This window comes from Fistularia commersonii, chromosome 4 (genome assembly GCF_037954325.1).
Source record: "Fistularia commersonii isolate RoL2024-O1a breed Wild chromosome 4, RoL_Fcom_v1.0, whole genome shotgun sequence".
NCBI classification, from domain to species: domain Eukaryota; kingdom Metazoa; phylum Chordata; class Actinopteri; order Syngnathiformes; family Fistulariidae; genus Fistularia; species Fistularia commersonii.
In genome coordinates this window covers 6,986,542-7,012,387 of record NC_141287.1, presented here as the reverse complement: position 1 = coordinate 7,012,387, position 25,846 = coordinate 6,986,542, and the positions used below count along the sequence as shown (strand labels likewise).

The 25,846-nt window shown below is 41.0% G+C and overlaps 1 protein-coding gene across 1 annotated transcript in view; it reads left to right on the top strand.

The window, feature by feature from the left end:
- clybl (citrate lyase beta like) overlaps nucleotides 1-20,617 on the top strand; it is a 68,129-nt gene extending 47,512 nt beyond the window's left edge. Inside the window, exons 3-8 of the mRNA XM_086144952.1 lie at nucleotides 4,753-4,941; nucleotides 10,299-10,400; nucleotides 12,031-12,124; nucleotides 14,287-14,454; nucleotides 18,774-18,898; nucleotides 19,955-20,617. Of these exons, the coding sequence (XP_086001078.1) occupies nucleotides 4,753-4,941; nucleotides 10,299-10,400; nucleotides 12,031-12,124; nucleotides 14,287-14,454; nucleotides 18,774-18,898; nucleotides 19,955-20,050 (774 nt within the window). The 3' untranslated portion in view covers nucleotides 20,051-20,617. The remainder of the gene's footprint in view (nucleotides 1-4,752; nucleotides 4,942-10,298; nucleotides 10,401-12,030; nucleotides 12,125-14,286; nucleotides 14,455-18,773; nucleotides 18,899-19,954) is intronic.
- Nucleotides 20,618-25,846: the final 5,229 nt, after the last annotated feature.

Sequence of the window (25,846 nt, the reverse complement as noted above, 5' to 3'; positions counted from 1 at the left end):
AATGGAGAAGGGAAAACAGATGGTCAGCTATTTCTTTGTAGGCGTGGTTATTGGTCCAAGACACCTGCAGCTACATGTGGATATATTGTTTTCTTCTCAAAAACTGGTATTCAAAAAGCTGTGCATTTGTTATTCGTGTTGCACGTAGCTTTCACATCATGTGTGCACTGCTTTACCGAAAAACCAAGTGACATGTGGGAAATTCTTGCTGTCAGAAACTTTTCACATGTGAGTAGCATTTTGAACATATCTATATATCCAGAATTCATTTAAAAACGTTATATTTGTGACTAATTCACAAATTGGGTCAGAAGGGATGACAATTTCAGCTGTCATCCAGTACCTTCCTCCCAAGACTGCTTGAGACTGCCTTTTATTACGCTATAAATGTCTACAAGTTTTTTTTTAGCCTGAAGGCCAGGTTTTGTATGAGACTTAGGCAAGTTTCTTATAATATATTTATTTTGTTACAACATTAATCTTTATTAAAAAGTTAATGAACGGTAAACATCTGCCCCCCTTCTGCATTCCTTTATCAATTATTGCCTGAATTCATTGTTTACACTGAATTTTCCTTTTTTTATTTTATTTTTTTGTATGATCAGGATTGATCAAGACTTTTTTTGTGTGTTTAATTGAAATATTTTAACATTCTAAAATTAGCTGTTTTCCTCCTTGGACTGCTGGCCGTGATCAAATGTGCCAAGGAGATTTTATGACTTACAAATTTGTAGCTATCCTTCTAGTTATGTCTTACTCGCTACACTGACAGGATACCAGATAACTCAGTGTGGCTCCAGCTGACAGAGTTAAGGCCTAAATCCCCCCTCCTCCATTCCTCATTCTGAATCAGACAGCCATGCTGGAGTGCAGGTTGTCACTTGTCAAATCCCATCCATGATGGCTAGAAACGTGCTCACACACTTGTCAACACACAATTTTCTGACAAAGACAGATGAGGAAATGCATATATGGTCGGGGATGGCAATCAGCTCAGGTTAACTGGCATTCAAATTACCAACCGCCATGTCTTCCGATGGTGAAAGATAAAGAAAATAGCTGTGCTCATTGCGATAAGAAATGAGTGATACAAATTTTATGGTACATAAAGGAAATGTATAGAGACAGCTAAAGAGAACCCTTGACCAAGAATAGAGCTAGAGAGTTAAAGACCCAGACAGTATCTGTGTGAGAAGTTTAATGCCTCAGGGTTCTTTCAATAGAGATAGTGTCATTACTCGATATTTTGCACAAATAGTTGATTAAGAGAAGGTGCTGACATTGCAGCCCATAATGCGTCTCCTAACAATTTAAGGATGTTAAGGATGAGATACACCGAGGTTAAAAATGTACTGGTTGCCATAAACTTAATCCCACTCCCAAACCCATGGATGATAATCTCCAGTTCTATGGATGCACATAGAATTGGACATTAAATCTTTTTCTTTTTTTTTTCAAAGATGTAGGTTTTACATGTTTTTATACTTGTGTTCTTGACTTTACTTGTGTTAAATGATGTGCTTTGATTATATTTTTTTTAAAGCAATTGCACTTGTCAAGAAAAGTAGCCTGCATTACTAACCTGCAGATTAAGCGCTTCCACCCCACCTCTTTACCCTTGCATAATGCATCATATGCTGTACAATACAAAATCAGTCAAAAGTGTTGTGCTGGGAAAAAGAACATGATATCATAAACCCCATGCATTCTTGTGAAACTGAAGAGCTTAATGTTGATTTAAGGAGCAATGGGATTAAATCATGTAGGCATTTCAGACTCACAGATGTTATTTTGGAAACACTGTCAGTGGGGATCCCTGCATCCATGAGTTATCCTGCCTTCTCACTCTCCATCCACCACTGATGCTCAGACATGAGTGTGTGTCTCAGTGTGAGTGGGGTTCTCCCTCCTCGGACATCAGCGTATCCTCAATAGACCACTGCATTCTCTGTGTGGAGTGGTGCTCATCTTGCTAGATTTGATAGGAATTAATCACACAGGTAGAGACGTATGACTGCATTATTTCCGGTTATTGGAATGAACCCCATCCTTTAAGTGTTCAACAAGGCACCCTGCTTTTACAATCTACTTGCCTCAGTGGTTATTTTTTAAGTATCTTGGGAATAAAGATACTGGCTGGTTGATAGACACAGATTTATATAAGAGCTGGAGTGGCAGGGAGTCTGACTGAAGCAAGCATGGAGTTTGTTAGACCTTGACTCCTTGGAAACCTGCCGCAAGAAAGCTTTGAGTGTCAGCTGCACTCACTGCTCTCTGCTCGTGCTAGCTAGAGTGTATTTAAGGGCTGTTGGGAGTTTGAAGTGAGGGGATCTAACCGAAGCAGCGTTTAACATATGTAGATTTCAAGAAGAGACTTTCAGAAGGTAAAGCGGCGCAGAAGGGACAGCGACCGATGATAGCTGGCTCCAGTATCAAAGGCAGAGGAAAACGTTGGTCAGATGTAGTGACGTTGAAATTGTGAATGGAGATTTTGACAGCAATGGAAAAAAAAAAATCCCAAAAAAAGTTGAGTAGGTTGGAGGAGGATGAAAGCTGGAATTCCCAGTAGAAAATAGTGAGAAGGGAAATATTTTCCTCATTGAACTTTCACCAAAGCTTCATTTTGGATGTGCCAGTCTGATGTGGTGTCTACAAGGCAGTAGCCATGCTGTGTCAGGTATACACAGGACTCTGTAGGATCCTGTGCGTCAAGGCTCAGAGTGTGTGTTAAGGAGCTGCCCTCGCTCTCCTGGAAGGGCAGCCGCTCTACACTTGAAAAGCTTCTCATGTGCATCTATGCGTTCGACAGCGCTGCCTTCCTGGCTGACTGCTTGCCCGCCTGCTTGCCTGTGTGTCAACTTCTAATGATGAAGATGATGGAGGGAATCAAAGAGGAGATAGAGCTGGCATTGGGGCGAGCTCTCCGTGGGACACCAGGTGATTGGGGAGAGATCTTTGAAGCAACTTGTTGGATGGCTGTCCATTAATGTAAAATTTCTCCTTTTCAAAGGGCTTTATTCAAGCTTGGAGTAGCGAAGCCCATAGGGGTCAAGGTGTCTGGTAGAATAATCTCTCTTACTTTAGAGAAATACGAGGATAAAAGAAAAGTGCTCAGTGAGCCGGCCATCTCCTAAGCCATTCTTCCGTTCTTAGCGTCATGTTTTCAAAAATACTGTCGTAAAAAGGAGAAAAGTGCTGCAGACAATCCTTGCAACGAGTAGTCTCTGGTTGCATGAAAATAATTGCTTGCATGCGGGTTGCCCATTTATCAGCCCGGAGACGGAATGGAAAACCATGGCCTCTCCAGTCTATTTGATCTGCGAATGTTATAAACCTTACTTTTTGATCATCTCTGGATTCATTTCTGGATTCCTCCACTTTTTTCCTGTGGTAGTGTTTTCGCCTGGTCAGTGGATGTGCGTCAGGGATGTGATCCCTGGCACAAGAGGCGGCCAGTGGTTCTCACACATCAATTATCTCAGGTCACCATGAACTGCAGACGGACAGACAGGTTTATGAATAGTGAATTATGGCTATATAAATCGCTCCATCCGTTTCAAGTTACCACAGTTGGGCTACAGATCTATCTTGGCTTATGAGTGTGACAGTAAGAAGGCACTAAACAGTCTACTGTTAAACCTCTGTAGGACTCTTGTCTCATCCGAAGAGCAGAAAACCTACATGACACACAGCAGCTCAGCCTGCTCATGACCCCTATTAAATCCAAGCAAATCTTTGACATGTATTATGATACCATATTTTATTGATACTAGTGGGGTGTTCACAATATCAGATACAGTTCTGCATTCCAGAAGATCAGAGCCAGAGCTGTTTTGTCTCAGAAGCTGTCCTGTGACCCTTGAAGCATCCCCATAAATGCTCATATAACTGAATGTAGATGGGATCTAGTCCATAATACAGTAATGGCTCTCCATGCTAAATCCATCTGCCCCCTCTGCTTTACTTCATTGATACCGCTACTTATTATTGGTCTCTTGAGGCGCTTTCATTCTCATGGTTTTAGGCGGCAAATGCAAAGCATATATTCAGCAAGGTTCCATTAAACATGATACTGATTCTCATGGCAACCTGTCAGGGCTGTAATTCCATTTAATTTCAGGAATTAACACAATCGAGGCCTCCTGTATACACTACACCAAGAATTTTTTATATGTATATATTTCTAATAGTATTAGTGCCATTTAAAACATACACCCTGATGCAAACCATCCCCAAGACACCCCACGCACACAAATACTCAATGACTCCAGTGTCTGACCTGACCTGACAACTCCTAAGCTACTGTTTCCCCATGTTGCTTAACTTAGACCACATTTCTCCCAGAGAGCCTCTCTCCTCTCAGTAGCTGGACTTTATTCCTCATCCCACCCCTCTTTTCCTCCATTCCTGCATCCCAGCATCTGGTTTGAATAAAGCTGCATGCGCTACTATGTTACTGATAGACATTTTGACTGTAAGCCTCTGTTTTTTTTCCCCCTATCATCTTCATCTCCCTTCCTGTTTAATTTATATAGTTTTTGAGTTGAGAGGAGTCGACTGTTTTTCCTCCCTTTTGCTGATTTGTGAATATAACACATCGATTTATTGCAATCAAAGGATTGGAGAATGTTTTTGTACTATTGTTTCTTAAATTATTTGATTTCAATTTCTTAAAGGCTGGTATATTTATCTTTGAATCTATAAGAGCCATTCGTAATAATCAAACCAATAATGAAGTCTTTTCTCTTGCAGGCAGAGGCCAGGGAGACCATTCCTAGGATGTTAACAGAGCTGAACCTTGGTCGGACGGAGGTGTGTGTGAGGGTGAACTCAGTGTCCAGTGGTTTAGCCGAGGCAGACCTACAGGTCATTCTGGATGCTGAGGTTCTTCCACCTTCCATTATGTTGCCCAAAGTGGAGGATGTGCATGAGGTACAGTGGGTAAGTTTCAGCTTCTTTGTGTTGATTTTCAAGATCAAGACACTCTGAAATGCAAAATAACCACATTAAACCATCTCCACAAAAAAGGACACCGCAAAATATGCAAAAAGTGAAACAAGAATAAAAATACCCATAACTTTACTTTCCTTGACCTCCGGGTCTATAAAATGTGCAAGTATCCTTACACAAACTCATGAAGTAAGAGGAAACCACAGGGATCTTCAAAGCAATCATAACAAACTTTTCCATTTCACAGTAAAAGTGGGAATTGATCCCTGTGGCAGGACTCGGGGACAGACGGGGTGTTTTTCTTGGCTGCTGTGCAAGAAATGGATGACATTTCTTTGGATTAGCTTCAGAAGCTTGATAGCTCTGTAACTACACAGAGGTGCCTTCTGCCTCTACTGCACTTACTTGTGCTTATTTTCAACAATGTTGTGTTCTAGCTAAGGGTTCAATGAATAGCTAAAAGCATTCAGTCATATGAGCATGATCATCTAAAGCCACACTTTTCTTGAATTTTTATGAATGAGATGACACGACCATGTTATAGCATGAAATAATAGCAGAAATAAAAGGGCTGAGGAAAAAAAAAAATCCACTCCACATAATCTAAAAGGATATGATGCTTATGGCCAGTGCCAGTCCAAAAGTCTTTGGGTCTGACGTTATTCTATTAGTAAAGACATGGCAGGAGCCCAACGCTTAGTTCAGATAGGTTTCTGAAGTCTTAATGAATATGTAATTTGCTCCATCTGCTAAATGTCCTATACTTTTTGGATCCATATATTATATGTAGGTGGATCCGGTTTTAACCACCTGATAGTTATGGCTTTTAATACTGCTGTGAGCAATATGTTTAAAGGGTATTTTTCGTCCTTTCCGTCCATACCGATAGGGGTTGCTCCTAATAATGCAGTTGTAGGGCTTTGTGGAATGTTCCGCTTTGAGGGCCTCAAAACCTCATTCCAAAATAAACTTAGTTTGGTGCAAAGCCAAAATATATTTGTATGGTTGGCAATATCTTTACCACAATTCCTCCAGCAAGACCTACAATGTGGCGGCCCCATCTTAGCTATTATTTCTGGTCTTCTGAAAAATGTAATGTCATTAGTCTCCACTTGAATTCTCTCCAGGAGTTTGAATTTGTGGTCCAGTGTGCCTCAAAACATATCTCTTCTGAGGTGTCCATTGACATGTCAAGGTTCATTTCCGCCTCCCATCTCTGTCTTATCTGTTGGGAGTTATGCATATTCGTAGATAAAAATATATATAGCTATATATAGCTTACCGATCATTTTCTTTTCCCTATTGCTTATTAGTGCTAGTTGGAACCACTTCTATGGAAGTGGGTCTTCCAAGTTTTTCCCACTCCTTGTGCGTTGTTAGGAAAGATCTTAACCGTAGATATCCAAAAAAAAAGTCTGTTTTCGGGAGATCGAATTCCTTTGTCAGCTTGTTTCAAGATTTTCGTCCTTGATCAGTTGATGCAAATAGATTTGACTATATATCCAACCGTTTTCTAAAACCAGAATCTAAATTGTTATGGGTAAAGGTCTTCAAAAGTCCAATATTTGCAAGTGATGATTTTTTTAACCTGGCTTTAACCAGGCTGCCATTTCTTTGACAGGGACATCAAGAAAGGGTAAGATTTCCAGGGACTCTTTGCACCTGCTTTTCTTCACCATTCTGAATCCATGCAATCATCGGCTTCATTTGTGCAGCTTAGAAATAATATTTGAAGTTTGGGAGTTTGAGACCACCATCTGATGTGAATGATTGTAAAATTTTAAGTCTAACTCTAGGGTGCTTATTTTGCCAAATACATTTTTACAATAATGTATTGAGGTCATCAAACAATTTTCTGTTAAACATATTGCAGTTATCCATAAATACTGCAAAGTTACAAGTGATATAAGTAGGAGTTGTTTTTTTTTGTGCTTATCATTAACAAGTTTGGTTTGAGTGGTTTGTCTGAATTTTTTTTTTTTTTTTCATTAAAGATGGCAGTCTACAATTTGCTCGTCCCCTTGTTTATAGGCATTTGTCTGCATTCGGCCGTCCCTCTGGCTTCCTATAAAAAAGTGCTCCACAGATGTCAGGCCCTGAAAGGTCAAAAGACAGTGACATCATTAATGGAGGCTTTTCTGATCAGCTCCATATGCCTCGCTTAACGGGAAGAACCGGGTTACTGTCAGCCGCTGTCTCTTTGCTTGGATTCTGTATAAGTGGGATAAGTATGTTGTCCAACTTCCTTAAGCAATACGCATTAGATTTATCTCCCTACATGTGTTATAACACAGGTAAACCATTTCCTTTATCAAATGGCTGATTAAGTAGTTTTTGATGAAGACAAGGAGGGGTGTTTCGTCTGGCTTTTTCCCTTTCGTGTTACATGGTCTGGGGCAGGAGCAGGAAGTTTTTAACTAGTGGTTTAATTAGAAAGCTGGCCTTTCTTCCACATGTAATTGCTGGCAGGTGTTCCTCGGTGCACCTCTCTTCGCTCAGCCTTTGCTACTTTCTCTTCAGTTTCGACATTTTTTTTCTTCTCTGCTCTCCGATTATGTTTTTCAGTCCGGGATCTTCATTCTGAATTGTGAGCTCGGAGTAAATCTGATGATTGTAGTGACACAGTGTTTGCCCACCCACCAGCGAGCGTGCACCGCTGAAACGTTCCTGGATGAGACCTGGATTCAAACTTTGCCATCTTCCTGCAACTTTTTTTTTTTTTTCCCGTAGCTGCTCCGCTCACATCTTTCTGTGTCGCTTTCATGTGTCTGCGTTCTTGTTAGGCAGTGCAGTAAATCCCTCACTTGTTTATTTTTCTCCCTTTTTTTATTGATATTAGCATAGGAACCTCCAGACTGATTTGTCGCTAAAAGATGGACTTGCTTGTTTCTCTTTGTGTGAAAATCTTTAGCTCTGCCTTTCTCCTCTCCCCTAGCCCTTGTTTGACTGACAGGCCTTATTGGGCTATAACAGGCGTAACTCCCTCCTTTGTCTGGGGACAATTCTCACACAGATTCGGAGCCGTGTGCATTCTTTGCCCACCACACTATTTGGTGTGCAGTGGGACCGAAAGAATCGCACCCTGTCCCGCTCCTCCTACTCAACTCCTCCTTCTGTAACCTCCCCTTATCCTTTTCTCCGCTTCCCCTCTGTGAAATGAACACTTCAGCAGGCAGGAAACATTTAATCTGGCCCCCTTTTGAAGAAAATTAATTGAAACTTGTCCCACTATTGCTTCCTTTCTCCAGCTCCATCTCTCCTTCCTTCTCTTTTCAGGACTGGGTGGCAAAATTGTCGGAGGGCTTGTTTGTAGCGTGGCTTTGAATGGCAAGAAGAGGTGTTGGTTCTTTTTTTTTTTTCTCTTCTTTTTTTTTTCTTCGATTCAGCGCAGAATTAAATGGTCCTAGTTTTGAGAGCCATTGACTGCTAATGGTTGCTGTATGTGTCTAAGTAACAATGAACTTGCACTATAGTCGCTCTTATGCAGTGTAAATCAGGCTCTTGAAGTGTATAATAGCTGAAGAGGAGACGACAGAAGAGCGACAGAAACATGTAATCAGAAGGGGCTCGGAGGCTGTTGAGCCACCGGCGCCGCATTGAGCTTCATTTGTTTTCCTCAAGCCGAATCCAAATAGTCCTCTTTCTGCCGTCTTGTTAGGGGTTTGCGTGGTGTAGTGTAGTGGCGGTAATCTCTGCGTGTAATATCAGCCAGGCTTCCCTACAATGGGCCATATCTATCTTGTTTCCTCTCTCACAAAAAATAGATTTATCTACAACCTCTTTTCACACTCCCTCTCAGACTCCCACTCCGCACCCCCCCCAAGCTAAGCCCCCAGCGTTAGTTTTCATGTTGCCATAGCAGCCTTGCTCCCACAGGGTTGTGACCTCAGATGATTACAGTACAAAGCCTATTGGGTCTTGAAAACCTCTTTGAAGATGAAAAGTCTTTGATGGTTTGTATTTATGCAAATCTCTCAGATATGATTTATCCAACTGAGATTGAATGGAGAGATGATTAAAATTGCCCCTATTTTTGAAATCCTTCAATGGAGGCCCTGTTTTTTTTTTTTTTTTCAGTTGTGAGAATGCGAGGGCTGAGTGCAAGCGCAGGGGATATTTTTTCTGCATTTGGAAAAAAAATAGCGGCGCTGTACCTGAGGTTATTTACATCTGTCTTTTTCCTGGTGTGTCAAAAAGAGAGAGAGAAAGGGAGAGAAGGGGGGACAGGGAGTTAGACATTTCTACCTTAAGCTTTTGCACGCTCTTTTTTTTTCGGTGGGGGGGGGGGGTTGCTTTGAAAGGAAATATCTGATGGAGGGGGCTTTTGTGTGTTTCCAGATGATAGATTTTGGAATTTGGGCTATCCCACTGGCAGACCATGGCTAGCTGTGAACTGGTCTGTTGGAAAAAATCGGAATGCTTTGGTCTTAAAAGAATTAAACTTGGTTTTAAAGCCCTTCTTAGGTGAGCTTGCATATTATCAGGAGTCGTGCAGAAGAAAGGCCTCAGCAAAGTGTCACATCACACTCCAATTGTTGCTCTAGTGTTCCGATTCCCGCCATGGAGAGGGGGGTACGAAACAGAATAATGCAGGAGTAAAACACACTCAAATCTTGTTTCTTCTCTCCATTTTGGTAGTTGATGTGTCTGCATGCGTATGTGTGCATTTACATGTGTGCACAACACTCTCAGGGGAGCAGGCTGAAGCTGCACTGAGCCTCTGAGGACAAGTAGAGCAGAAACCTTCAGACAAAGGGGGAGACCTGGTGATAATGTAAAATATTTCATTTCACCTGCTTGTGTTGCTGCTTTCCGCTATCTGAACACGGATGTGTCTCTGGATGACAGCCGAAATGGGAACGGTCCAGGTAATAAAGGTGTCGAGATTCATATCAAAAGTCAGTTTTTGCATGTTCATATTTCCCTTTTTTTCTTTCCTCCGTCTTACCCCACCTCTCCAAGTGATATTGCCGATGTTTCTCAGTTGCTGCCGATGACGCTGATCTTTTTTTCATGCCGTTTTTAAAGACGTTTGAAGGGGACAGCAGAATTTTTGTCTGTCACATACAAATGACTGTGGGTTGGCAGTGGCAATTTGCTGCATATTCTGCAGTACAGCAGAAAAGTCTAGAATTAAATATCTATTAAACATTAGGATGAAACAGGGAAAGCTGAACACGTATCCAGCGCGTCTTCCAACAAAGTTGATATGCCTAGTGGATACAATGACAGTAATTGCAGAAATGACCAAATTCATTTCTCTCGATCCTATGGAGTCGTATTGTTTTCATTTTCATAAAAACTGATCGGTTAATGAGTTGCGCATTTGATTGTTCTTGCGTGTGTAGTTTGTTGACAGGTTTCAGCATAACTTGAAAGGACGGCCACTGACAGAGCCTGTTCGTCTGGTCACCTTTGTGGAAACCGCTGTGGGCCTGCTTAATTTTAAGGTAAATTACAAACAACTCACCAAAAAACTGCCTATGTAAGACGTTTTGCTGTTTGTTCAATGTCCGCTTTATATTTAGGGCTTCATCAGTGAGCAAAACCCTCCATGTGACAAAAGAATAAGGGATTCAAAGCTTCCGGACAGTTTCTCAAAATGAGCCCTTTCTTCCGCATGTCTGGATGTTACCAGCCCATTAAATGGCTGTCAACAGCTGTCAACAAGGTGCAGATTTAACATAAAGTGTTGGACGACCTCTAGAAGCCATAGCTAATATGACCGGAAGGAGAGAAAATGTGCTGACGTCCATATATGACAAGAAAGTCAATGCAGTGCGCAATTGGTTCAACAAAAAGGCTCAGTGTAGCTACAGTTTGGTTTCCATTACAAACCACAACTTTCACGTGCAACAGCGGGCAAAAACTGCGCTTTGAAAAGCCACAACCATCCCTTAAGCTCTGTAACGTGGCCATGAAAACAAATGTAATTGGGAATTAGTGAATCAAACATGTTTTCCTAACCCTAGCTATGTGTCCCTTTGTTCCTAAACCCAACCAGACATTAACTGTAACTTTGACACATCATAAAACATTATTATTTTTTAAGACAGATGTCCTTTGTGTTTATAAGCAACATGCTTTCTTTGAATAATGGTAGCGGTTACAGCTATTTAATGAACTGATAACGTCTGAAGTTGGTGCTCATTGTGTTCGGTTTCTCTCAGTCTGCATGTGTCCCTCTCTGTCTGGACATGCTGACATTTTTTAATTAGAACAGTTTCAATATCATCATGGCGGAAACGTCATGATATTTTTGGTGAGAATCAAAGTGGTCCCTGATACAATACGGCACGACCCTGGGCTACGTGGGGGAAAAAGGCATGGTTTGGGGCATTACTGGGCACAAAAAGCAAGCTGTCCATCCTCCTTTTTGTTTTTCTTTTAATTCCACTCTGGACTTCTGTGATGGTGTTTGTGTTCGCAAGTATGTGCATGTGTGATTTGAAGGCAGGGGGTGCCTCTGTGTGCATTTTTTGAAAACACCATCTTTGCCCAGACTAAACCCCAGGTTACAAGCCAAAGAATTCTGTGGAATAGCTCGTGGCAGATTTCATTTTGAAGCCAACAAAAGCAAGAAACTTGTTTTCTTTCCCTATTTTTTTTTAATTGTTTCAGAAATTTACCATTTGACACATCCTTGGCTTGAGAGAGAGAATAAAGGAAAACTTTCTTATTCATTATTTGTCTCTGGCCTTTTGGAGCTGGATTCATATAATGGCAAGATATTTTAATCTCTCTGTTTTTTGTTTTTCTTTTCTTTTCATTTGTTTTGATCAAGTTTATCAAAAGCAATCTGTGACAAACGTAAGTGCTTATCCTGCACTCAGGGTCGCGGGGGATGCTGGAGCCTATCCCAGCTGTCATCGGGCGGGCGAGAGGTGGGCTACACCCTGGACAGTATGCCAGTCAATCACAGGGCTGTGTGTGTGTGTGTGTGTGTGTGTGTGTGTGTGTGTGTGTGTGTGTGTGTGTGTGTGTGTGTGTGTGTGTGTGTGTGTGTGTGTGTGTGTGTGTGTGTGTGTGTGTGTGTGCGTGTGTGTGCGTGTGTGCGTGTGTGCGTGTGTGCGCTCCCAGGTGGTGTGTGAGGAGATCCGTCGCCTGGCTCCAGAGGCTGGCCTCCATCACGATGGTGTAGTGTTTGGCTCCGATGACTTCTGTGCCAGTATAGGTACCTCTTTCACCCCCTCCTCTCCTTCTTTTACTGTTTATTAGCCACAGAATTTCTATTCACGCTTTGAATTTGTGGCAAAAAACCTCAAGTTCAATCATTTTAAAATATAAGACTTTAACTCCTTGCCTGTGACTGAATGCCTCACTAGCCATTTGCCTTTCCATGTTTTTAAGATGTTTCAGACAACCATGGGCAGGTGATATTTTTTAGCATTTCAAAATTGAAATAATTTACTACTTTTTACAATGGTCTTTTGCCATTATTTAGAAGTATTCATTTTTTTTATCTACAGTTTACTCAAAATTTCATCACAAAATCCCAATAATCATCCACCACCTACGATGAAGCAGAAAAAACTGGTGCAGTCTTATCAAGAAATGTCACTGCAATTAACAAAAACAACTTACTTTTACTCCTCAAGATTTCAGGGGAAAACTCTGTATCAACTAACTGTATCTTAAAGCTTCCGGATATTTTAGATTAAATTATTTATTTGAAAATACTGTTGTTTAATTGTACTATGTCATTTGCTTTTACGAAAGGAGCCTCTTTAAATGGATCAAACAAACTCACCATACGCTCATTTAAAAAGGATATACAAAAACTAATAATCAACACAAGTTACCAACAAGGGGCTCAGTGTTGATGAAGTATTTGTATTTTTCAGCAATAAATCATGTAATATGATATATAAAAATTCTATAACCCAATGTGTCTGATGAGTAATTTGGTTTTTCATACTTTTCATCCTTGGCTTGTACAACATTTACTCATCATGATATTTACTTGGATGTAAACCATTTTTGTACAGTAGGTCCCCATTCACTTCAGTCAAGTATCTTGTGAGATCCCCAGGAGTACTGGCAGAATTCAACAATGAACTATATTTCCACCAATAAAACACAGATCTATCTTTTGATTGTGGTCACATGAAGATACAGACTGAGGTTGTCAAATGAGTAATAATATTTCTGGTTTGTTGAAGAATCCTACCAAGGACGATTTTGCAAAATGAAACTTGAACATTTCTAAAAGCTGTGGTTTTAGGTATTAAAGCTTGCAAGGTGTATATAAAAAAATGGAGAAATTATCTCTATGCGTCACATGATTTCAAATGCCATTTTTTTTTTTGCCCAAAAAGAGTTAAGGCTATTTTTTTCAATTACTCTACCTGTAGATGAGTGGCTGAGACTGCTCGGAATGTCGATGGGCAGTCAATCCGCTTTAATATCAATGACATATTTCTGAAAAGAACTCTGAAGATATTTTACCAAAAATAATTTAATTTGAGATGCCTTAGTGGGTCCTTTGGCCATCTAAATTTTGAAAAAGCTGGCATGTTAGAAAGACCATGATAATGTACGTCTTATTTAAGTAGAAGGATAATTTAATGATTAATTTAGATTAAATATATTGTTTGTAATTTGATGCGAAATTATAAATTGGTACAATACCAATATATCAATAGGACCACAACTTTATATGAATAGAGGTAAATATTCAGTCAAATTTTCTTGACATAAAACAGTTTTCATAATGGTGTATATGGATTATCTGTCTTAATGAGAGGAAGATGTCATCTTGTTTCCACATACAATATTGTCTTTTTGTAAATTAGTTTTGAATCTTTGGTTCAGTTCTGAATTCAGTGTTTTGAAAAACCTGTTTGAGCTTGAAAGACTCCCAAATGTTCCAAACAGGACAGGCGACCACGGCTCTTAACATGATAGAGGACAATGTCATCTGCATAGAGATGCATATGACAAATTATCCAATGGATGACAATTGATGATGAGGCATAATAAGTGTATGATCTCTAATTGGAACTTTCCATTTGTTAAAAATAAGATTCAGCTTTGTTAATTGTCAAATGTTAATCATGGATTTATGTCTTGTTTTTCCAATGAAAATCCTACCAACAGTCAAAACATCCCTGAACTAGATTACCTTGGATTAGATCTCATCGTCTGGCAGATGAATTTTTGAGTAAACAAATACGCATAGTGTGAAGAGCTTTGTGGTTCTCTATGATGTAAAGGAAGAGAAGGTGAATGGCAAAAAAGCTATTTTTTTACTTTTCTTGCTGACTCGCACATTTGCTCAGCTCCCGGAGAGAATTTGATATAGTACCCACTCATTGTGCTGTGCTCCTGTTCCAGGTGCAACACGGACCAAAGATGCTAAGGAGCTCCTCTACGCCAGGCAGAAAGTGGTTGTAACTACGAAAGCTTTTGGGCTGCAGGCTATCGATCTGGTCCACATTGACTACAAAGATGTGGAGGGCCTAAGGCAGCAGGCCCGAGAGGGGGCTCTAATGGGCTTCACAGGTGAACTTCTTTTCTATCTGCATTACTGAAGTTTGCTTTTGGACCTGTCCTCAAAATGTACGTTAATTACCTGCTTTTCTGATTTCCTCAAGTTGTCGCATTTTGCCCTGCAATGACAGGTGATTTATGCTACAGGCATTATTTTGACAATCCCACACCCCACCTTTTCTGTATTGTTGTGGTCATTTTCATATGAACATATGCCCATTAAGCTTGGATATTTTCATTACCAACCATCTTCTCGTGTGTGTGTGTGCAGTTTGTAGCACCCCGCATCCTAGTGAATTATAATCAGCTGTTAAATGCTCTGACATTTCTCCACATTTGTGCATTTGACTTCTTACATGGGTATGCGTATGAGTGTGGCTATAGTGGGTTATTAGCAAAAAGTGGTGGCGTCTACTTTAAAAACACTTGGTGTGTGTCTGTAGCCAGGCAACGCTTTCAGAATATGTGTGTGTGTGTGTGTGTGTGTGTGTGTATGTCTGTGTGTGTGTGTGTGTGTGTGTATGTCTGTGTGTGTGTGTGTGTGTGTGTGTGTGTGTGTGTGTGTGTGTGTGTGTGTGTGTGTGTGTTTGCCCCGCAGACTCCATGTAACAGACCACAGAAGGCAAAACAGGCTGTTCCAAAGTGGATATTCCAGTCATTCTTTCCGTGTGGTAGCATATGCATTTGTTCTTGTATTTTCTCTCTATGAATACTGAATCTTAACTGTTTCCCCAATTATCTGTATCCACAAAAACATCAAATTGTCTGCTATATTCCATAATGTTTTTTTTTTTTTTAGATTTTCAATATCTTTAAATTGGTTTGCTTTTCTATGTGAGTTCTCTGAATATTTACAGACGTAAGCAAATCTCAGTGGATGGAAGTCGAACCAAAAAAAAAAAAAAATGCACTTTTGGTGGAAATTTTGAACCCCGAGCAGAATCTCCTCCAGCCTTGACACAGTGCCTCCTTTACATATGTTCAAATCATCACGGAGGAGAACATCTCACTGTCTCATAAGCCCCCTCATTTTCCAAGTGGCCTCATGTGCCACCTCTATTTTCAAGTGCAAGAGTTTTTTGGGGTGTGTTGATGCCAGAATTAAGCAAATATTATTTGTTTCTCTGCAGAGAAAATTGCATATTTTTGTTGATGTTTCCCCCCAGAAGTATGATGGGCTGATCTGTGATAGAATGTGCTCAGGAGTTCTGCAAACCAAAATATAATCTTTTGTTTAATTGTTTACAATAGTTCACTTGGCACGCTTTTGGAAAACAGTTGCTCCTGTGTAAACGCTGGTGATTGAAGCAGCTGGTTGATTAAATAAATTGTCAGATTTGATATAGGACACAACCATTCAAAGCACTGGATTAGAGGATTACAAGCCACGGGCACTCTGTATAATCTTAGTTAGAAGCTATTACTGACCTGACTGTGCTTAAGCAATGATACAGTGTGGCCAAAATCCTCTACCTGTGCAGGAATTAACCTTGGAAGTACCGAAGCCCCATACAGCAGACCGCAAGCAGCACTGAACACAAAAAAAAAAAAAAAACAAGGGTGAACTACAAACATCCAGTGCTATACGTGAAGGCAAAAACCAAACACAGCTTTGAATGAAATGTACATTGCGGTGTCTTTACTTTTGAAGCACGACGTCACAGGTGCTACTCAGACTTGATATTTCCTCGAAAATGTTTGCTTTCGGGAAATGGATTACAGTTTCACTAAATTCTCTGCTTTAAGGGACCGCATCTCAGTCCCAATCCCTTGACCCTGCATATCATTCGCTTGAGAGCACTTTGCTAAATAGCAATCCACCAATGAGATCCCAGCACCACATGGCAGGCTGGGATTGGCTGGTGGGCATGAATGATGCATTTTAGGAGAACCAATAGGTTGTAACTGAGGGCACCTGAGTCCCCCTGTTTATTCCTTTAGTGATTTCCCTGTTTTTCTACACATATAAATGCACGGGTGCACACACGGAAAAAGAGGCGCCCGTGAGCTGTAGTCAAGCCTCTCGATATCGTACCCTTTGTGATAAAAGGTAATGGTTATGAGGGGGAAACATGCCAATAATTATCGTACCAAAGGCAAAAACACCAACAGCCACAGAGAAACATTCAGAGAATATGGAAATGCACACACACCATTGCCAAGAAGGCACATACCTGGCTCTTAACACGCACGCACTCGCACGTACACACACACATACGCACACAAACAATTGTGCCTCAAGCATAGGCTCACAATGGTGGGCGGAAAAAAAAAAAAATCTGGACTGTGATTTATAAATATGCGAAGGCTTTAATACATTGCAAAGACAGGAGGAATGTTAAAAAAATTCAATTTATTATTTTGATATGTCCTTTTTTGTTCAAATGATTGGTGTCATTATTGGGAATAACCCAAAACCTGAAGTAGACCTAAGCGTCCAAGCGTTTGCGTTTTCTGACTAAGTGCCATTTGCAGTATGTCAATTTTTCCGGGGTTAACTGGGGTGAGCAGAGCAGAATGAACGGCGCGGGTTTTCTCCTCCCCTCTCTTCTCTTCTCTCCTGGGCTAAATTTTTTGCTTGTGCAGCCCTCCCGCTCAGCCACCTTTAAGGATTTGTTGTCAGTGACAGAGCTAAGCCCTAAAGTGTTGAGTTCCTGCTGGCTGCTGCTGAGCCCTCGCTCTCACCAGACGTTTCATAACCTTAACTTATCACGACAAGTTTGATCTGCAAATGTACACGGGATTATGTCTGGTGTTCGACCATATTTAACTGAGAGGGAGAGGGAGCTGGAGGGTTGGGAGGTAGGATTGTGTCGTGGAAGGTCCTAACACTATGTTCAAATTCTGTTTCAGCTGCATATGCAATTCCTGAAATTATCTGAAGATGCAGCTACTGACATTGAAACATTGAAAAAAATAAGAAGATTTATAGAAACTCACTGATTGCACATCATCCCTGTTTTATTCGAAATTCAGTCACATTTATAGGAATATCAGCCATGTATTAAATAGTTGCTGATAGGTTTTAGTAGGTATTGTCAATTTATATCAGTAGTTACTGATATAAATAGCATTATTCATTAAAATGAATATTATGAGAAAATAGATTATTTGAAATTATTTTTTTATATGTATATGAATGTGTTCTGTTTGATCACTGATGTCTGTGACTTAAATGAACATTTTCACTTTTAAAAGTGTCCAGCAGGAAGTAATACTATTTTATTGACATTTGTTTTTTTTATATTTACATTGTTCCATATAAACATCATCGATCAAATTCGGACACAAGGAGATGGCTGGTGACTGCGACTGTTCATATTACAAGATTCTTATGCAGCATGTCATTCCATCAAAGCTACAGGTTGATAAAAAGGGCATTTGTCTTTGCTTTGTTTGGTTACTATGAGCTTTATAACAACATCCTGTTGCGGTAGTTTTTGCAGTAGTTATGACATTTTGCTTTTCCCAATCAAAAGTATTAATATCAAAGCATAGATTTAATGTTTTTGATATCGTACTACTGTACAAAACTCAAATCATGCCTACTTGATGAAATCTGTGATCTGACAATGACAGGGTACTTGTTGCTTTTTTGTTATCAATGGTATTTTTTTTAGAAATGGATTTAGTTATTCCTCATATTACTAATTGCCTGGGAAATGAAGAGGCTGACTATTGCAGTAATATGTCAATATGTCATTTGATACTGGTGTCATACATTAGGAATAATTCTAACATAAGCAATTTTGTTTATGACATATTGTGCAATTTGTTTTAATATACGCATGTGTATAACTATACATATACATATGCACACCCCCATACAGACACATACCCATATACATATGTATATATGTAAGATATTTGTGTGTGTGTGTGTGTGTGTGTGTGTGTGTGTGTGTGTGTGTGTGTGTGTGTGTAGGTATTAAAACAGAAGGTCTTTTTACTATTACACAATGTGTCCCATTCATGTCAACAGCAACATTTAAATCTTGTTTTAATAATGCTCAATCATTATGTGCATTACGGTTATTTGTGTCAGCTGAAAATCAAATCTCTCCTGGGTTTAATTTTGTATGTAATATAAAGCTGGTTAGATATACACATTCATTACAAAAATATATTTTTGTCATGTAAATCAAGAAATACCTGTATTTACAGCTCTTCACCTGGGTTGAATAAAATCAGTGTTATTCAAAGAATGGTAGTATTTTATCTAAACTTGTAAAGTTACTAAGTACCTGCTGTGTGTGTGTGTGTGTGTGTGTGTGTGTGTGTGTGTGTGTGTGTGTGTGTGTGTGTGTGTGTGTGTGTGTGTGTGTGTGTAGGTAAGCAGGTGATCCACCCAGGCCAGGTCCAGGCTGTGCAGGAAGAGTTCTCACCTAGTCAGGAAAAGGTCCAGTGGGCCAAAGAGCTTGTGGCTGCGTTTGACCAACATCAGAAGGAGGGAAAGGTAACAGAATCTATTACATTTCAACATTCTTGACAAGTTTCATAACGAAGTACTAAAATTAATTTTATTTGCAAAATTGATCTGATATCCAAAAATGATGTTCCCTCCTATTCTATAACCATATCCGATTTCTAATTTAACCTCAAAACCTTGGATATACCTGAGTTGATTCAAGTGTGTGATGTAACATCTCTACTGATTGTGTGGAAATAAGAGGGGTCTTTCAGACCTCAGATACTCGCAATGATTCTTTATGTGTCCTCCCACACACTTCTGTCATGCCACATAATACATACTGTACACCCCTGGGTGACTCTCAGAGACAGCATAGGAGACAGGGGGAGTTGGGCCAATTAAGTGTACAATATTATTGTTCCTAATTTAGTGCATGGTTGGATCCTGTGTGTTGAGCTCTGTGGGCTATCTGCTGAGGTAATACACAATCTGGCCACAACTTGCTGCCTGCCAGGGCTGCTCCTACTAAGCATCGCCCGAGGGATTCATATCCTTCCCATCCTTGTATGTGTGTGTGTGTGTGTGTGTGTGTGTGTGTGTGTGTGTGTGTGTGTGTGTGAGAGTGAGTGAGTGAGTGAGTGAGTGAGTGAGTGAGTGAGTGAGTGAGTGAGTGAGTGAGTGAGTGAGTGAGTGAGTGAGTGAGTGAGTGAGTGAGTGAGTGAGTGTGTGTGTGTGTGTGTGTGTGTGTGTGTGAGGGGTTGAACAGGGATCAGATTCAGTCCCCTTATCTTAGAACACGACTTGCTGCTTCATGAAATTCTCACCTATAACTTCAATGGCATTTTCTTGGAGATTTTAGTTAATATAATATCAAGTAGTCCTCTGATGTTCACAGCAAACTAATATACCTGACAAATGAGTTTTGTAACAAAAAGACATTTAAAAAAATGTTTACAATTTAATCCAGCCTCCAAGTTCACTTCATTTTTGCAACAGTGAGTGTTTTATTTACAGTGGGTGCTGAAGCGTGCATTGTCTTAGTGCAATTTTAGTTACAGTGACCTTTTTTTTTCTCTCCTGTCTGTTGGGGACCCTGTTCAGGGTGCGTTCACGTTCCGTGGCAGCATGATTGACATGCCCTCCCTGAAGCAGGCGCAGAACATCCTCACACTCTCCACCGCGGTGACGGGGGAATAACATCAAGCCAAGATCCTGCAAGGATAAGCCTGAGAAAAAGGCGCGGTGGCGCTGAACGTCTCATCGCAGAAGTAGCTCATCAGAACCTCTTCAAGTCGTCCAACTGCCAGAGGACAGTGACAGTCAGGCATAGAAATAATGAACTATCATGTTGATTAAAGTGCAGGTGATTAATGAAGCACCGGTCCATGTGTCACAAGAGCAGATATCTTTCTGCAATTATTACCGTGTTTTCTTGGCACGCTCTGCAGAATACGCACCATCATGCTCTTCCCCGTGTGCCTCCCAGCTTTCCCAGGTCATGATGAATGACCTCCCATCTCTGTGGTCCAGGCAGATGGCAAGAGGGTAAACAAACACAATAAGCCACTGTTGCAGATCTATTCACAGGGCCCCGCTTGGGTCTGAGCCCCAGAAGCGGATCTGACTTGCAAACACAGAAGCGTGCACGTTCTTGCTTTAGTTTCTCCCGAGCTGTGCGTTGAGTTTAGACGTGTCTGGATGGAGAAGAGCTGTGCTGTTACTCAACTGTAAAATCACAAAAGGCCAAAAAATAAATCATTCATGCCATCCAGTCTTTCGTTTAACATTTTTCAGCCCCGAGCGACATGATTACTCTCCGATTTTATCGTCTCCGTGACAGTCATTACAGCTACCAGTAAACTCAAATGTGAAGTTGATAGAAATAGTTTTCTGTCACAAATCAACGTCTAACTTCCAGAGGCAGCGTCGTGTCGGAGCGAGACAGACTAGTGGTCATGTTGCTCCAGCAGACCAGGACCAAGGCTTTGTCTCTCTAACCGCGGATGGGAGGATAATTGGGGGGGTGTTGAATGGTTAATAGTGCCATTGGTGACCATGGAAATGAAAGGCACCATACCTCCCCTACCCCACCTCATCCACTCATCTCTCCCTCTTTCTTGTACTGTATGATCTATTGTGTCTGCAGCAGGACGGTGGTCTGTGCCAGGCCAGCTCAGACAAAAAGATCGAAACCACTCCTGCGTCCCGCCAAAGACCCTAACAGTAAGCTGTCTGTTTGGCATTTGGCCACATATTTCTCTCTTTCCTGGTCCACCACCCCCACCCCTCCCCCCTTCCACTCTATTCACATTCGGCTTGTTTGTTTGTTTTCACTCAAACTGCTATTGAGGTCGGTGGACAAAACTGCTATTATGTATGACTTTGATTAAATACATCCACAAACATTATTTGAATAGAGACACTTTCCGGAGCCATGCGGGTCAACAAAATAGATGATGGGAAAGCTATATTTGGACATAAGCTATGTCATTTTAAATATGTTACAAAAAAAAAAAAACGGTGTGTTTTTTCTTGGCTTCAAATCGGACTCTTGAAATGTCAGGCTTTACTGTGACATTTTAATGCTTCATATGTTCATCGCTTAACCTTTTTACATCTGAATTGAATGCGGGTGCAAATCAACTCGGATTTCATTCATGTATATTCTCAAATCAGCGAGAGTTGTATTTTTTAGTTTATTGTGCACATTTTAGTAAGTCACAAACGCAGTCTTTGCATTCGTTGGGGGGTGAGTGGGATGGCGGCTTGGATTTCAGGAGCTCTTGTGCACCAACAGGTGTCCCCTGCGGACAGGAAGGACCATCTGAGAGCAGAGGAAGCGGCGCAGGACATCACGCAGTGAGAAAGCACAAAAAAGGGCAAGCGTCCTCAGATCAGGAAATTATTTGGCCAGTTCCTTTTTTTTTTTTTTTTGTTTGAACAAATCAAAACATCCTCTTGTTTTTTTCACATCTTGGAATATATATTTGTGTGTGTGTGTGTGTGTGTGTACACACCACCTCTTTATACAATCCATCTCATATGCGCCTCTCCATTTCCACAAACAATAAACCAGAAAGACAACCCTTCTTTAGGGTATTTTCTAGAGGCCCATCCTTCAGATCTCTCGATGAGTTTTGATTTAGGACTTAAGATTTCTCTGACCTCTCTCTCTTTTCTCTCTCTCTCTCTCTCTTTCTCCACCCCCACCCCTTCTTTTTTCTATCTCTCTCTCTCTCTCTCTCTCTCTCTCTCCCCCATCTCTCTGCTGTGTAATTCTACATGACATTTCTATTATGCGTGGAACTAATATAATCTCCTCAGTACGCTCGACTGTTTTATTTAAATACACGTCTCAGTTATTCCCTGAGAGAGTAAATTACAATTAACACGATTATAACCTCACAAAAATTGTGACGGGAATCAATTAGGCTGCGAGCGGGATTTCTGGGGACGGTAATGTGCCGGTCGAGATTGCTTTCATAAATGGTGAGGGACAGAGCAGGCGGGGGGAAAATGCATGTATGCAAAACACCGTCCGAGGAAAATTAAAAAGAAACGTTTTACATATTTTTCCATTAATCTAAATGGGACCCGTGTGGCAAACATTAGTTTTATTCTAATTCCCCGCCCGGGGATTCCCAAATAATGACTTGATGTTTTAATAGACTTCTAATGACAATATATGACAAACTAATTGCAGCAAAAGATTATGACAGTCATTATAAAACCGTGCTTAAAGTTTTCTATCGATAAGAACGCGTTTGTAAAGAGCCGGGAATAGTGACAGTCATCCTTGGGACTATTTGACCATTTAAACGCATTTTGATATTTTCAATATACGTAAAGGATGGGACATTTTTAATTTTTTTCAGCCCCGAGGCAGACAGCAATTCATCTCCTTATCGGTCATGCTTTGAATTTGAAAAATAGGTTCCGTTAAAACGAAACTTTGTTTTTTTTGTCCCCCCCTTTTTCTTCTAAGGTAAGAATCCTGTCTTCGTTTTGCAAAATAATTCAGCTCCATTTGTATCAATTGCTTTTCCTCGAAATGTAATTTTAGTATTAAATATTTGTGAATTTGTGTGTATTTGAAAGGTTGCAGAGGCGGATTTTGTTTTTTGTTTTTGTTTTTTATGTTCTTTACTGTAGGACCTCCCCTGAAGGCCAGAGCAGGATTTGAACAGGCCTCTGCTATTGTTGAAGGAAACTCCTTGCTCTCTGATTTGTAATCGTTTTCGTGTTTCATTTTTTATTCACTTATTTTATATATGGATTCTATATTTCGTGTTTTAAATGACAAAAACAACTGAAAGCACCAGCCGTTTTCCTCCTCCTCCTTTTTTTTTCTTCACCACCTTCTATATTTCCATGATGCAAAACTTGTCTGTGTCTCTGCTGCATGAATGATCCGACACATGGGGACCATCACTAACTTCATATCTCGCTCTCCCACACACACACACACACACACACACACACACACATATATACAGACACACACACACTATTTTTCCCCCTCGGCGTCTGCAGCGACCGTTGCAAAAAGCGGGATCGAGGTTCTCGTATAGAACTCACAAAAGGCCTACTTTTGATTTTATTTATCCATTTATTTCCGGCCAAACGTGCATGTCTCGGATGTTGTTGTTTATCTTCTTGTTGTTAGATAGACAGATAATTTCATTCCCAGCGGCGGGCAGATGTGGCTTCCACCTGCTCTAGGTTTAAAAAAGAGAGAGAGGGAGGTGATGGAAGTGGATATGGGGGGGTTGTGTGTGTGTGTGTGTGTGTGTGTGTGTGTGTGTGTGTGTGTGTGTGTGTGTGTGTGTGTGTGTGTGTGTGTGTGTGTGTGTTGGGAGTGGTGGGGGGGCTCCCAGACAAGCATGAGTGCGGGCCTCCGGAGGCCTCCGGTGAGTTTGCTCGTCCGGATGTTTCCAGCAAAAGAGGGAGTGAGAAAATATCGGATTTGGGTTTGGTGCGTTTTCCCCTGGTGTTTCTGTCACGCGTGGAAATCCAGAGCGCCCTCCACGCAGATCCCATCGAATCGTCTTTAATTTTTTTTTTCTGCAACACTATTTATGTATGAATAAGTTAAAAATGGGTGTTTGAGGGGATTCTACCTTCCACAAGCCCCCCCCTCTTCCTCCCACACCCAACCCAGACATCCTTCCCCTTAACGGGTCTAGATCAAAGTGCTGTCCGGCCCCGGAGAAGGAGACCCACTAAAACCCACCCGCTTTGTCTGCTTTTGCCACGGCCGAGGGAGGCTTCGAGGAGGAGGAGAAGGAGGAGGAGGAAGAGGGGTGGCATGGTAATGAGTCTCGTTACAGAGCTACAAAAAGTCTCTGCAACTTTTCCGTTCCTGGCCCCCTCCTTCCTTCCTTCCTTCCTTCCTTCCTTCCTCCCTTCCTTCCTTCCTTCCCTCTCTCCATCCACCGCTTCTCCACCCCTTTTACCCCAAGTGTCCATCTGTCCGCAGATCAGACTCCTTCAAGTTCTCACTGCCACTTCGGCCTGCTTTTATTCCAATAGTTTTGATTTTTCTTTTTCTTTTCTGGATTTCCTCGGCCTGTTACACGTTAAGGTTAGTGTATAACAGGTCGTCTATCACTGGGATGTGTTTATGTATTGAGTCAAAGGATAGTTTTTGTGGAATTAATGTTTCATTTTAATTTATTCATTTTACTTTAGTCACCCCCTTGCGTAATTCTTCTCTCCAGCTTTTTTTTGGTCCTCAATCGTCCTAGAAAATGGAAAAAAAAAAAAAAAACGGCTGTTATTATTGGTTTTATTATTGGCGGGGGTTTCTCACCTGCCCCTCTCAGTCCAACCCTGATCCCACGGCAGATGAAATAACGCTCCGTGCTTTTTCCTCTTGTTTCCCCTTGTGGGAAATAAAATTATGTTGGAGACTGTGACTTTTCTAGCTTTTTCTTCTGTGTTTTTCACGTCGAAGAACAGTATAATAATAATAATAATGGTACATAAAATTATAATGAATAATAATTATAATAGGAAATACAATTATAATGATAATAGTAAATAAAACAATAATAATTCGCTCCTCTGATTACAAAAATTGAAGAAATGCAAGGAGACGCTACTCACTGGACGCACGGGAATCAACCCCTCCCCCATCATTGTGTTTACATTTTTAGTTTTTCCTCTCAAATCACAAGCACCCCCCCACCCACACACACACACACACACCCACACACACACATCGAGCAGGTGGAGGCCGCGCACCTGCCCGTCCCCGCCACCCCAGAGGAGCGCGCTTAGAACCAGCAACCCCCCCTCCATCTCCCCCTCCCCCCCCCTCCCCGGGTTTATTTGCGACACAAAGTTTTCACGGTAAATGAGGAAAAGAGTAAAAAGAAAATTAGCAGTGCGAGAGACGAAGAATAATATTGTTACGGTGTTTTATTTTTATGATAAGAGAATTGGCTCCGTCCGGGTTGTGCCTTGTCGTGCTCCAACATGACACCACCTAATCCAATTACAGACGATAACCCCGGACTCACCTATTATTCTCCTCTTTCTTCCTTCGAGTCGCTGACAAGCGCTCTTAGTTTTGTGTGAAAGAGGGAGTCAAGAGCCCTACTCCTAATCCCGGACACGACGAGGACTGATTGAGGAGTGAAAGAAACCCCTCATCGCTCCTCCAACCGGATGGTGTTTTTCTTTGTGTGGCCTTTTTTTTTCTTTCTTTACGCCACTTCTTCTTCGTTTTTCTCAGTCCATAAATTGTTTCAGGGAAGAATTTGGTGAAGCTCATAATTCTGTATTCATTATCTTGTTAAACGGTTCAAACTCGCTGTAATCCGAGCATCCTAGTAATTGGGATTTAGGAAACAATTGTACACAAATTTTGTCCGTGTTAAGTGTGCCTAATTAGTCATTTGTCTAAAGCGTTTAAGCAGATTAGGCCCGGGCCTGGTGAGAAATCTGACCAGCAGAATTACCATCTATATGAGTATGTCTTGTTGTTTT